This window comes from Onychostoma macrolepis, chromosome 03 (genome assembly GCF_012432095.1).
Source record: "Onychostoma macrolepis isolate SWU-2019 chromosome 03, ASM1243209v1, whole genome shotgun sequence".
NCBI lineage: Eukaryota > Metazoa > Chordata > Actinopteri > Cypriniformes > Cyprinidae > Onychostoma > Onychostoma macrolepis.
In genome coordinates this window covers 37,843,045-37,856,494 of record NC_081157.1, presented here as the reverse complement: position 1 = coordinate 37,856,494, position 13,450 = coordinate 37,843,045, and the positions used below count along the sequence as shown (strand labels likewise).

The following is a 13,450-nucleotide window of genomic DNA, read 5'->3' as shown; positions in this document are numbered from 1 at the left end:
CTATCTATCTATCTATCTATCTATCTATCTATCTATCTTCATCTATCTATCTATCTTCATCTATCTATCTATCTATCTATCTATCTATCTATCTATCTATCTATCTATCTATCTATCTATCTATCTATCTATCTATCTATCTATCTATCTATCTATCTATCTATCTATCTATCTATCTATCTATCTATGCAAGGTGGTGTGGGGTTGTGGGGGCCCAACTGCAATGAACCAGCTTTGGGGGGGCCCAGCTTGCAAAAGGTTGAGAACCCCTGCCATAGAGAATCTATGGAGTATTGTCAAGAGGAAAATGAGAAACAAGATACCAAAAAATGCAGATGAGCTGAAGGCCACTGTCAAAGAAACCTGGGCTTCCGTACCACCTCAGCAGTGCCACAAACTGATCACCTCCATGCCATGCCGAATTGAGGCAGTAATTAAAGCAAAAGGAGCCCCTACCAAGTATTGAGTACATGTACAGTAAATGAACATACTTTCCAGAAGGCCAACAATTCACTAAAAATGTTTTTTTTTAATTGGTCTTATGAAGTATTCTATTTTGTTGATATAGTGAATTGGTGGGTTTTTGTTAAATGTGAGTCAAAATCATCACAATTAAAAGAACCAAAGACTTAAACTACTTCAGTCTGTGTGCACTGAATTTATTTAATACACGAGTTTCACAATTTGAGTTGAATTACTGAAATAAATGAACTTTTCCACGACATTCTAATTTATTGAGATGCACCTGTATATCTGATTAATCTTATGGATATGATGTGGGTGAGTTAATTAACCCACTAATAACGGGGTTCAGTTTACCGGTGTTCATTCACTGTTCAGCTTCAACTCATGAAGCTCAACAAAGTCAATCCCCAAATTCCTGACATAATTGGTTTATTTGAAACAATCATATTCTTTCTAGATTTCTTTTTTTTTACAAAAACATTATTTCATTGTTAATGTCATGTGTTATTTTTGTTCTTTTTTCAGCAGTATTTCCATTATTGTTGATGAAATAAAAACTAAAAACAAAAAAATTTTTAGCAATAATTTTGTAATTAATGACAGTAGTATTTCACCTGTCCAATCAAACAAAAACATTACAGTTTGAACAGTTCAATTACACAACCACCTGCTTAAATCTGTATTGCAAAATCAGCACAGAAACAGCGTTTACAGATTCCATATGGGCCCGCCGATCATTCTCGTTAAAGTAAACGCTACTAAACGGTTTAATTGCATGTATGTGGGCAGGGTTTTGGCAGAAGACTGGCTCTGGAGAGCTGTGGAGTATTTCTCGCTGTGCGGTTATGTAGACATGTTGAATGTGTGACTCCCCGTGCTGCTGCTGTTATGAGATGCTGTCAGTATATTCTCAGTGGCCATTGTGACTCATTCGTCCCGTTCTGTGACTCAGCTCTCACCACAGATGCCTCCCATTGAAAAACATCTCATGGAGACGGAGGTTAAAGGGAGGCTGACGAGATTGGTGACATCACGGGAGGTGTGTCTGTTTTAAGATGGCCCTCGCTCGAGTGGGAAGGATAAAGTGGCTGTGTGTCTGCTTTTGGTAGTAAAACAACATCTAGATTTGTTCGCTGTGATGAACCGTGCAGATTAAAGGGGAGATCAACAGCAGATAATGTCTGCTTCTGTCTGGGAAAAGAAACCCTCTGGCCTCTATTTTCAAACACATGGTCCCACAGGACCTTTGATGCAGAGAGCAGTCGGTAACTATCCCAAACAGAGCTGCTCTCACACAGACAAGAGAGATGAACCCCCACCGCTTCAGTTCCTGACATAGTACACATGGTCAGATCAAGATGAACAGCGTTGTGCTTTGGGTTGTGTTGCACTAGAATGGCCTGTTCTCCTTCTGTGTGTGTGTGTGTCAGAGTGATGAATGAAGGTCTCTGTTTGTTGTGTGTAGGGATAGTCTCTTTTAAACTGCTGCTCACCTACAGTGGATGTTAACTGGTGCTGAGGATGGAAGCAAGATCAAACTCTTTTAGATTGCTAATGAGTCGAGACAAAACAGATGGGATGAGTTGACATGCTGACATTTTTTTTTTTTTTAAATGAGTCTCTTATGCTCACCAAGGTTACATTTATTTGTTTAAAAATACAGGGGGGAAATGCAATTGTGAAGTATTAATACAGTATACTGTAATAATGCTTACTGTAAAAACAGTTTTCTGTTTGAATATATTTTAAAATGTAATTTATTTATTTGAGGGCAAAGTTGAATTTTCAGCATCATTACTCCAGTCTTCAGTGTCACATGAGCCTAAAACCGGTTGGCTACTTAATATTTTTTGTGGAAACAATGATACATTTTTTTTCAATATTCTTTGAATAGTAAGTTAAAAAGCAGCATTTATTTGAAATACCAATGACATTATTATGTCACTGTTACTTTTCATTTATTTAATGCATCCTTGCTGAATAAAAGTATTTGTTTAATTTAAAAAATAAATAAATAAAAAACACCCAAAATTATATAATCAGTTTTGGATTTTAAAAATGTGAATACATTTTAATTAAAAAATATATGAGATGGGTAAAATTTGTCAAGTCACCTTTATTTTTATAGTGCTTTATACAATAGAGATTGTTTCAAACAAGCTTCACAGTAATGAAGAGAAAATTAACAATCAATCATTCAAACTTTAAAAATTTGGCAAATCCAAATTCTGCTATAAAGCTGCTGTAAGAAGACAATAGTGTCATTATTGAGCTCCAGTCAGTTCAGTGATCGTTCAGTTCAGTTCCATCGTTCAGTTGATGTTCCAAAATTCATGAATTAAAAACAAATTCGATTCAGAAACTAGGCTCAGTTGGGGGACAAGTTCTTCTCTGGCCTAAATGCATAAACCTGACAAATCAGAGACCGACAAATCACCTTTGACTGTGTTAAGCCATTTTATTTTCAACAGGGTAGTTAAAGAGAGATTAGAAACAGTCAAGATTAAAATGTTTTGGTGTAAGAAATGCCTAACACAAAAATAGAATACTACAGAAGTATAGCCTATGACCTCTTGTAAGAAATGAAATGAGTGGAAGAAACCAATGTTGTTGTCGATATCTGCTCATTTAAGGCAGAAGTCAAGACCAAGTTGAGAAGAGGGTCACGTTTTGAGTCAAAGACTACATTTTAATGGTGTTGGTCTTATGGACTGGAGAACATGTGGACTCTGTCTTGACTCGAACTCAACCCTCTTCTGGTCTCTGTCTAGACTCTGCTTTAATGAGCTGGTCTGAACTACAGAAACAACACTCAGAGTTTGTCTATACCCAGTGACTGTGACACTAATTTTCTCTGTTTGTTTCTTCTTCTCAGGATGGTTGAATACTCCCTTGATCTCCAGAACATCAACTTCTCCGCCATCAGAACAGTGCGTGTACTCAGACCTCTCAAAGCCATCAACAGAGTACCCAGTGAGTAAACACACACACACTTTCCCCCAAAAATCTGTATTCTGCAAACCTCAGGTGTTACAAATGCTCTGATTCATTGTGTGCCGGATTTTTCTGGTTTTGTTAATGCCCGTGTGTCGGTTCCAACCCCTGCCCTATCAAACCCACGGTAGCGTGCATGTGTAGCTTTGTTTTTGGCGTGCAGGTCTTCCAGAACAGCAAAGCTGGAATGAACAAAGAGGATTTCAGAGCCATTACTTTTCTGCCACCACCATTAGCAGAGCCAGATTAATCCTTCCTGTAATTGGGTAGAAAAACAGTTGTCCTTGAACAAACGCCATAATTCATATTCCTCTGTCTCACGTTCACACCCCTCCCAAACATTGTGGCCTTTCTTTGAGCTTCTATAAGAAACCCAGGATTTATCAATATTTCAGTGCCCATGGCAATGGTGTAGCGCATGAAATATGAATGCTAACTGAATTAACTCGCACTTGATTTTCTTGCCCGAAGTCTTGATGAAGAGATAGTGAGTTTTCGAGGGGAGGGTTTCAGGAAGTGTTTGTAGAATGTAGGTCTTTGTGTGTTAACTCGTGTGCATCTTGGGGGAAAAAACAGATTTTAAGACTCACACAAACCCAATGCATACGCACTGTTACACACTCTCCCTCCTGCGTGCAGGCATACAGAATTAAATTAACATCCATTTAACTCTGCATGTAGCATGCCAAATTGTAGCATGGCTTTATGCAAGATTTTATTAAAGGGATAGTTCACTAAAAATAAACATGCAGTCATCATTTACTAATTCTCATGTCATTCCAGACCTGTAGTTTCTTTTTTTCTACTTCTGTGGAATAGGCAAAGGGATGTTTAGCTAAACGTTTGCAAAATCACCATCTGCTTTTGTTGGAAAAGAGCAGTGTGGACATTTTGCATGGTTTCCATGGTTATCAAAAACCTGGAAATTTCAGGGAATTGTAAAAATTCAGTGTCAAGACAATTTTCTGAATTTTCTACTTCTGATTAGATCCTATTTCAAATTATTATTTTTTTTAACTATGGCAGAATTTGCACATTTGGGGAACTTTGTAACATTGAGAAAAAAACAAACGGAGAGAGAAAGAAAGAGAGGTTTCTGTCTTAAGACATGGAAAATTATGTTGTGATACCTAAAAAAAAAAAAAATAACATCCCACTTGGAAACTAAGCTCTCATGTGACCTTTGCATCAAACGTTTTAAATCATTTTTTTTTTTTAAACTGTGATTCCCTTCATTTCTCTGTAAGTGGCCTAAGACAATTCTGCTTTCATTCCAGAGGTCCAGATATGCACAGCACCAGTCGCTTCACCTGTCCACATAACGTTTATAGCATTTGTGTGTTACCACACACGACTCGATGTGTTAATGTGTTCCATCATTGTTGTGTTAGTTCCCAGTTGTGTTTCCCCAAACCACAAACACTGCAGTAATCACATGCTGCTGTTCTCCAATCAGAACGGACACACACCCTTCATTCAATCCCAGCAGTGCTTCACTAACACACACATGAACACGCTCTCACTCACAAAAGATCCCACTGGTGTGGAAGTAAACACATAAATTAAGTTTTATGAAGACTTTATGAAGCTTTCAAGAGTTGCTAGACGGTCACAGTGACACAAATTGCTATCTACAAATAAATGAAGGATAAATGACCTAAAAATAACCTAAGATTGGGAATGTCTAACTTGCGTAACATGACCATTTATGACTAATCAGTGAGAATGACATTGATTTTATGCATTGAGATTTGCTTAATAATAGTAGTAAGTTGTGTCAGAGATAGAAAAAAGTTAATACATTTTATGAGGATATTAAAACCTTTTTTTTTTTTGATTAATGAATATCTCAGTGCACATTATTCTTTTGCATGATAATCATTTTTCTGTGTTCTTGTGTTTGTGTAGGTATGCGTATCCTAGTGAACCTACTGCTGGACACTCTGCCCATGCTGGGAAATGTGCTTCTGCTCTGTTTCTTTGTCTTCTTCATTTTTGGCATCATTGGCGTACAGCTGTGGGCTGGACTATTAAGAAATCGCTGTTACCCAGAGGAGAACTTCACCCTGTGAGTACCAAAAGAGGAGGGCTGGTGGGCTTAAGGGAGTGAGAGAGAGAAAAGACTGAATGTACTGAATGTTTCAACTGTGATTTAATTGAGGAAAAAAGCACTGTATCCAAACTGTGGGTTTATTTGGATGACAGTTTAGGTTTACCAAGGATAAAGAGATTGAATTTAGGAGGCCGGATCTTCTGGAAGATGCATTTCAGAGTACCTGATCAGTCCATCATTGGATTGCACTTGTATTTCAGATGTCCCTTCTCGAAGAAGGGATACTTGATGTGATCAGTGGATATTTTGGGATCGCATGGACCTTGGGGACCAATAAACAAATCAGTCGTTCAGTTCCATTTAGGGATGCACAATGTTATCAGAACGTTATCGGCATTAGCCGATAAAGTTTTAAAATGTAAACATTGGCATCAGCTGATGTGAAAAAAATTATGCCAATATGCCTTGCCGATAAGACAGTGTGAGTCTGAGTGTGCTAGCTAGTACTTGTAATAAAATGAAAGTTAAATACACAAATAACATTAAGATACTTGTGTTTCTGAATAAATAAAGCAGTAATTGATTTCATAAAATCACAAGTCTGTTTTGATTTAAAAGTCAGAAGCTATACCTTACATGAATAAAATTACAAACATGAGGCACATACAGATTTGTTAATTTATATGTAAGCTCTTTTGCTTTAGGCCATCTATTAATATTAAATTTAAAAAAAGTTAAGGTTTCAAATGCATTTGTCTGGAGAATACAGCAGCGATTTATTTTATTATTTAGTACTCTCAAATATATATATATATATAAACAAATGTAAAAGAAAATAATAATAATTTATAATATCTGCACAGGAGAGATTTGGCATTGTTTCAAATCAAAAGGAATTATACATCGGTATCGGCATCAGCATCGGCTATTGGCAAAAATGGTGTGAAAAATATTGGCAAAAATGTTATCCTTGTCGTATATTCTCAAAATTGTAGTTTTTAAGATGTAAACTGGTCTTACTTTCACTCATCTTCTCACATGTATCCTTCTGTTTAGTCTCTACTCTCATCTTCTTGTTTTTACTGTCTACCTGCCACTAAAAATGCAAATGTGGTTCCACCCAGTCGATGGCTCCAGTTGATTAAAACTCAGATTGGCGTCCATATTCATGAGTGGGTGTCTGCCTGAGGTTACCGTGCCAACCGTGGTCTGCCTGCCTCTCTCTGCTGTGTGATTGGATTTGAAAGGACTCACGGTGCATGGCAGCGTGCGAGACTCACCGTGCGTTTGTTTGTATGCGTGTGTGTGGGATAAAGAAGCGCGTGTCTGAGTTTAAACGTCAGCTGAGGCCTGATTGTCGTTTATTGTCTTGCAGCGAGAATATTTACAGGCTGGCACTATAGTCAGAGGATGATGAAGTGTTTTGAAAGGAAAGTCTATCATAGAGTCTCCTGAGAGAACGCCTGGTTTTCTTCTGCTTTGTACATTCTCTTACAGTCTTCTTAAAATGTATACTCTCCTTCACTTTTGGTGGGGATGAATTACTTGAAAGAACAAATGCTACACAGTTTTAGTTTAGTTTAGCGTATAAGGGGGTCTCTTTATATGAGAAATTTCTTTAGCTTTTGCAGACATATAAGTAACTGTGAATGTTAGATCACAAGTTAGTCGGAACACTGTTTTCACTGGCTTCAAAGGTTGATTTCACTGGAAGATCTTATGATATAAGGTCTAAAAGCTATTTAAAAATGAAAGATAAGACTGTTGACATTAACTACGCTACAGGCACTGAAAAGACCATTTCGATTTTCATGGCATCTGCTGACGTTTGACTCGAGCAAATGGAAGAAATTCCTTTAAAAAGTCAGCCCTCAAAGTCACACTTCTCCTCGGGGCTAGTTTTATGCTGCATTCCTTAACATCCGCCCACCTGCGACGACCCACAAACAGCTTGTCAGTCATTGGTCAATTATCTCCATGTGCGAGAGCAGTCTTATTGGCAGTGGAATGGCATTTTGTGCCACAGTGGGGTGTTAGCGGTGTGCCACGCTGGGCTGTGCTTCTCAGTGTGCTGCCATGCTGTGCCCGAACCCTGGCACTGGCACAAACATCATTCACACTCCAGCACTCCTTGCAGAGCCCTGACAGACTTACTGATTCTCTGCCGCTCTGTCTTTCTCTCCCAACCCTCCCAGTTGTCGCCATACCGCTGAGCTCTTAAAGAAAAGCGGTGGCACGCGGTCCAGCTTGACTGTCGTGTTGAAAATGCAGACTGACTTTTATAGGAGAGATCTCAGTGTGTGCCGCACAAAGCCCACGGGGGAATCTGCGAAGGCTTGATGCATTGGCTCAATTTGCCATATCACAGGCATTGATTAGTTTTGTGCCTTGGAAATGTGCACACGCATATCCTCACACGAGTGTCACCATGGTGGTCTGCCTAGACAAATTGCTTTTTCTGGTGTAGCCTGATATACCAATGCTCATTACTGCTATCGAATGGTTCAGCTCTTTTGGCTGCGGTGTTGTTGGGGGCAAAGGAAAAACGTCCTCCGCGACAGCAGAAACATTCTTGGCCTTTATCGAGCTGCGAGTCTGCGGAGGAGTCCTCTGTCCAAATGGGGAGAATTACACCCTGGGGATGATGAACCAATCCTTTCTTGGCGCCCAATACCTCCAACATGGCTGTCATGGGAGCTTTGTGCGTGTGCGAATTTAGATGAACTGTCTAGACCACAAAGCAATAGAGGCATTGATTGATTGGTCAGTGTGGCTTGCATGTGCTATGCTTGTTTGTGCTAGGTGAATAAATGGCATTGCATGTTGGTGCTTATTCGCATATACATGGATGTGAGAGAGAAACGGGGAAAAAGAGAAAAAAAGGAGCGAGAGAGAGGGGAAAGGGAGTGTAAATAGTCATTGTGACCCTGTTATGTGTATGAGAGGGCGAGTGGCTGATGGAAACGGCTATTTCTGGGCAGTGAAACAATGTGATTAAGGGGCAGGCTGCCCTCAATGGGTCACTCCCAGAGAAATGGGCTTCACACACATGTACGCACACACTTCACACGCTCAGTTGGTCTGCTATAGAATGAATCCGCACTGGCTACTGCTCAGATCTCTTCAGGTCTGCCTAGAGATGTTTCAGCTATACTGTAAGAACACACTTTAATAGATGCAAAATTATTTAATTATTTAATTATTATTATTTTTAAAATTATATTTTTGTAGTCTTTTTTGTTTTGTTTTGTTATAAGCACAGGCCTCACAACATTTTGTTAATATGAAAAATCTACTTAATTTTGGGAGTGTGAGAAAAATATGATATTTAGGCAAAATAAGAAAAATGTACACATCTTCATTCTGTTCTCCTCCATCTTCATTGATGCTTCCTTCTGGAGCATCAGTGAGCGTTTGAACTTTTTGTAGTAGTTGTGTATGAGTCCCTCAATTGTCCTCAGTGTGAAACAATGGGTCTCAAAATCATACATTGAAAGGGATCAAATACGCAAAAGATGCTGGGAAACCAACTAATTTGTGTGACCTAAAGGATTTTTCTGAAGAAGAGCGGGCAGGTTAACTGTTCAGGACTAGTTTAACTATCACAAAACAAAACATTATTTTCTCTTGTGGACTATAGCCTATGCAAATGTATTTTATGTGAAAAATCTTATTCAGGTCAGTACTAAATAAACAATAACATGCATTTTGTATGATCCCTCTTATTTTGGTAAAATAATTAACATTTTGCGTAAAAATTTAACCACAACTGTAGATAGATAGATAGATAGATAAATGAATTTGGTTTTGATGCACATTAATTTTGTTCATTTTTTAACACTGAATTTTCAAAAACCTTGACTTCTCCTTCCGTCTTGTCCTCAGCACATCTGGCCTCACCCTCCCCGCCCCATATTATCAGCCTGAGGAGGATGACGAGCGGCCATTCATCTGCTCGCTGGCTCAGGATAACGGCATCATGTCCTGCAGCGACGTGCCCGCTCGGAGAGAAGGCGGACGGGAGTGCTGTCTAGATAAAGAGGATGCGCTGCACCGTCAGGCCCTGGGCCTGAGCGCGGAGCCGCTGGTCAACGGCAGTGCCTCCGCCATGGGACTCTGTGTGAACTGGAACCAGTACTACACCCGCTGTCACACAGGACACTCCAACCCACATAAAGGAGCGATCAATTTTGACAACATAGGTTATGCATGGATCGTCATATTTCAGGTGAGAGATTGAGTCAAGTGGCATTTGTTGAAATTATTACATCTGGTTCTGATCCTATCATAAATGAACAGCGCTTACTACAGGTGTAAATGCGATTCAAAGCATTTTGTGATCCAATCACTCAAACCACATTCAGGGAAAGTTGAAAATGCATGTGACAGCATTGCATGTGCAGTGTGTTGCAAATGCTAATCCATCCTGATGCATCTTGGACAACAGTGAAGGGCCGCCTACACATCTGTCAATCATCCACTGTGGTAAAACAAAGGTTTAAAGAAATTATTTGCAAATGAGGTAAGAAAAAATCAGCTTGGTTTCACTTTGATTTAATTAGAATTTTTCTTACCCATTGGCAAATTTATTTATTTAGCAAAGTGTTTACTCAACGCAACTTGACATTGTTTTCAGTTACTAGATGAGTAGCTACAAAAGCTACAGAAGAAGTGAAATCCAAAAAAGAGCAATAGAGAAGTTTATATATATATATATATATATATATATATATATATATATATTTTATTGTGCTTTTGGAGATATGTGTGTATACATTTCATCAGAATTGCTGAAGAATTCATCAACAATGAGGTTTTAATGAGTGATGTTGTTGTTCTCTTAATGCTTCTAAATCTTATAAAATTATACATTTTATATATCGTCACAAAATTAGAGACTCTACCCTCAAAATCCGATTACAAATAGCAGACGCATGTTGCTTCATCTTAAACAGCATTTGCCTCAACTGACGACTTGTAATGGATCATCTGAGACAGATCTTTACCAGGTGCATAAAGAGCTTGATTGTGGTCTGATCTGATTTGTGCAGGTGATCACGCTGGAGGGCTGGGTGGAGATCATGTACTATGTCATGGACGCTCATTCCTTCTACAACTTCATCTACTTCATATTCCTCATCATCGTAAGTTTTTATACCTTGCCATGCATGTGTTCAGAGATAAAGCATGTGTCCTAATTATTGAGAACTTGTAGTCTGTGGTTTTAAATGGCATATGTAATCTGGGTGGACCTGAAGTTTGGTGACCTTTAACAGGACCAGAGGGTGAACTAGATGTTTGGTCTCACTGGTAAGCACCAAAAGGTCATGTCTTTCCCCTGGACACAAAAACACAGCTTAACCCATCACAACAATGAAACTTTTAGCACAAAGCCTACTAAGTAGGGATGCACTGATATTAAAGGGGTCATTAACTGAGAAATCAAAAATGACCCTTCACAAAGAGCATGATAAGCGATCTGACCAATGATAACAATTGTCTGACAAACAAATCAGACAGGAGAATCGATTAACTTCGGTGGACTTAAACTTAAAAAATTGTGTGTATTGGTGTCTTTCTGTGGTTGAAACAAAATGCATTCTGATGTTCATTCATGTTTATTTCGTGCTTTAAATAAATATAAGATTGGTTCACATGCCGCTTGAATTGAGGTGCTACAGCAATCTGTCACAACACATTAAAGAGCCACAAAACAGTATTTATTATTTGAATTTCTTAAAAACAAAAATCTGAAAGCTGAGATCTTGTTTCATACCAGAAGTAACCTGCCCTATCATGTTCTGTCTGAACATGATGTGTAGTGTGAGAACGCCATGGCTTGTCGGACATAGCAACAGTAACTAAGGAGGGCAGGTTTTTGTGAAGGGTTAATTCCCTTGATCTTTTGACATATAAGAGGTCATTGTACTATTAAAATCCTGTACGTTTCGGAACTCAAAACTTTCTCGTTAGTCTAAAAACAGCTTATATTGAAGCCAATCTGCCAAAACATCAGGTTGTGGAATGTACCACTTTGACGTAACAGTGTGGCTAAACACCACCAGAAGAAGATCAACTCCTGCTTCTACATCACTGCCTGTTTAGCCCTTTAGCAGTGCAAAGATGTGGAAAACCGTCTTTGCATTACCTTCCTTCTGATACCAACGTCAGGAAAGAGTGAATGAGCTTTGTAATGAAGATCTAGACCACATCAGTAAGAACTGGGTCTTTTGTTCAATTCATTTTAGCACGGATTCGTTTTCAAACAAAACACAGTTCGACGCAGGATTTGCAGAAAAGATTGAAACTAAAAGACGATGGTGTGCCGACTATATTGAATCTGACAGTAATGTTGCAACACACAAGTTTGAGTAACTGTTTTTATTACGTGATCACTATTGCTTTGTCTGTTATTACAGATCTTTTGATATGTACTGAGTATTTATGTGTTTTCAACCTAAATCACAACTGCGTCCATCTATAAAGGCTGTAGCCTGTCAAACATACACCACTGTTAGCCAATCATAGCAGTGGGCGTATACTTCTGAGTCTACAATCCTCCACACCTATTCAAACTGAGCGTTCTGATGAGAGGGGTTAAAACAGGACAGAAAATAGTCTATTACTTCTAAATTATAAAGTTTTTGATGTAAAAATCTTGATAACATTATAAGTGGACCTCAGAGAACAGTACAAAATGAAAAATAAAGGTAGTTCATGACCCCTTTAATATCCCGGCCGATACCGATAAGACAATAATTATTTTCATGTTATGACTGTTAGCTGATAAATAGCTGATATTAAAATTCTGTACTATTTTGTCCAAGTAGAAATTTTACAAATACATTTTAATTATTTGTAAAACATTATAGTGAACAGTATGAAAACCTGACATTCATTTTGAGGTTAAAGAAATCACAAAAAATCACTACTAATATCAACAGATAACCACTGTGGTACTGGTATAGTGTGCATTGCTACTTCTAATTGTTTACTTTTTCTTCTAATACAATCATCTTGTAAAAAATTTAGACTCATGTTTATCGTTTAGAGTGCCATCTGTAAGCTCAAACTTAATAAGTATTTTTAATGCAAGGCCACGTAACAGTAATCAGTTTGATTAGTCCTGCCATATGGTGCATTGCAAGTGAAGTTTAAAGTCTTGAAAAAATCACTACTGTTATTCCTTAGAGATGTGTACGGACCGAGCTTTTATTGACAGACTGAACTGAACTGAATCTGCAGGACTCATGTTGATGGCCTGAAGGTTTCAAAGATGCAGATATTAGCTAAACAGCACATTTAGTAGTCGACAGAGCCACATAGATCAATTAGGCAATGAACAACATAGTGAAGAATCAATAGCTGGACACTATAAAATGAATTTATCTTTGCTTCGGCAGCATGTTTAACGATGCCGTGATGGAGCCAGTTCTCGCACCGCGCCGGCCCTCTCTGTTGAATAGTAGGAACAGCAGCAAAAGAGACAGCCCTGCAGTGAGATGTGCTTCGGATAATGTCTCCTCCCAAGATTAAAGAAGAGAGAGAGAGAGCGGAAAGAAATGCCCTGAGGATAAGGAGGAAAAGGATCTGAGACTGAAAGACAGCAGGAGTCTAAAGGAATAAAAGAGGAAGGGAATGGATTTAGGAATGAGATGTGCAGGTCAGATAGTAGAGAGGCCTGCTGATATTTGTTGTAGCTATTTGTGCTTTTCTTTACCTTTCCTGTTTCCTGCGTTCAAACGCGTGTTAGACAACTGATGGCTCTGCTGGAGACGCCGAAATCCATTTTAGCCCAACAAATAGCAAGTAAAGGGAGATGTGGATGTGTGTCTGTAGCTAATGACAGGGCCTAATCCTGTGTAGGTCAGCGGAGTGAAAGCATTAGCAGTTAATTAGAGCCCATCAGACTAGCGGACCCCTGCCGCCATCTCTGCA

At 38.7% G+C, this 13,450-nt stretch overlaps 1 protein-coding gene across 4 annotated transcripts in view; it reads left to right on the top strand.

Annotated features, from left to right (window-relative positions):
- cacna1ia (calcium voltage-gated channel subunit alpha1 Ia) overlaps positions 1-13,450 on the top strand; it is a 107,176-nt gene that overhangs the window by 22,352 nt on the left and 71,374 nt on the right. For all 4 annotated transcript variants that reach the window (XM_058768451.1, XM_058768448.1, XM_058768449.1 and 1 more), the window contains exons 3-6: positions 3,341-3,438; positions 5,368-5,527; positions 9,398-9,740; positions 10,564-10,656. In XM_058768451.1, the coding sequence (XP_058624434.1) occupies positions 3,341-3,438; positions 5,368-5,527; positions 9,398-9,740; positions 10,564-10,656 (694 nt within the window). The remainder of the gene's footprint in view (positions 1-3,340; positions 3,439-5,367; positions 5,528-9,397; positions 9,741-10,563; positions 10,657-13,450) is intronic.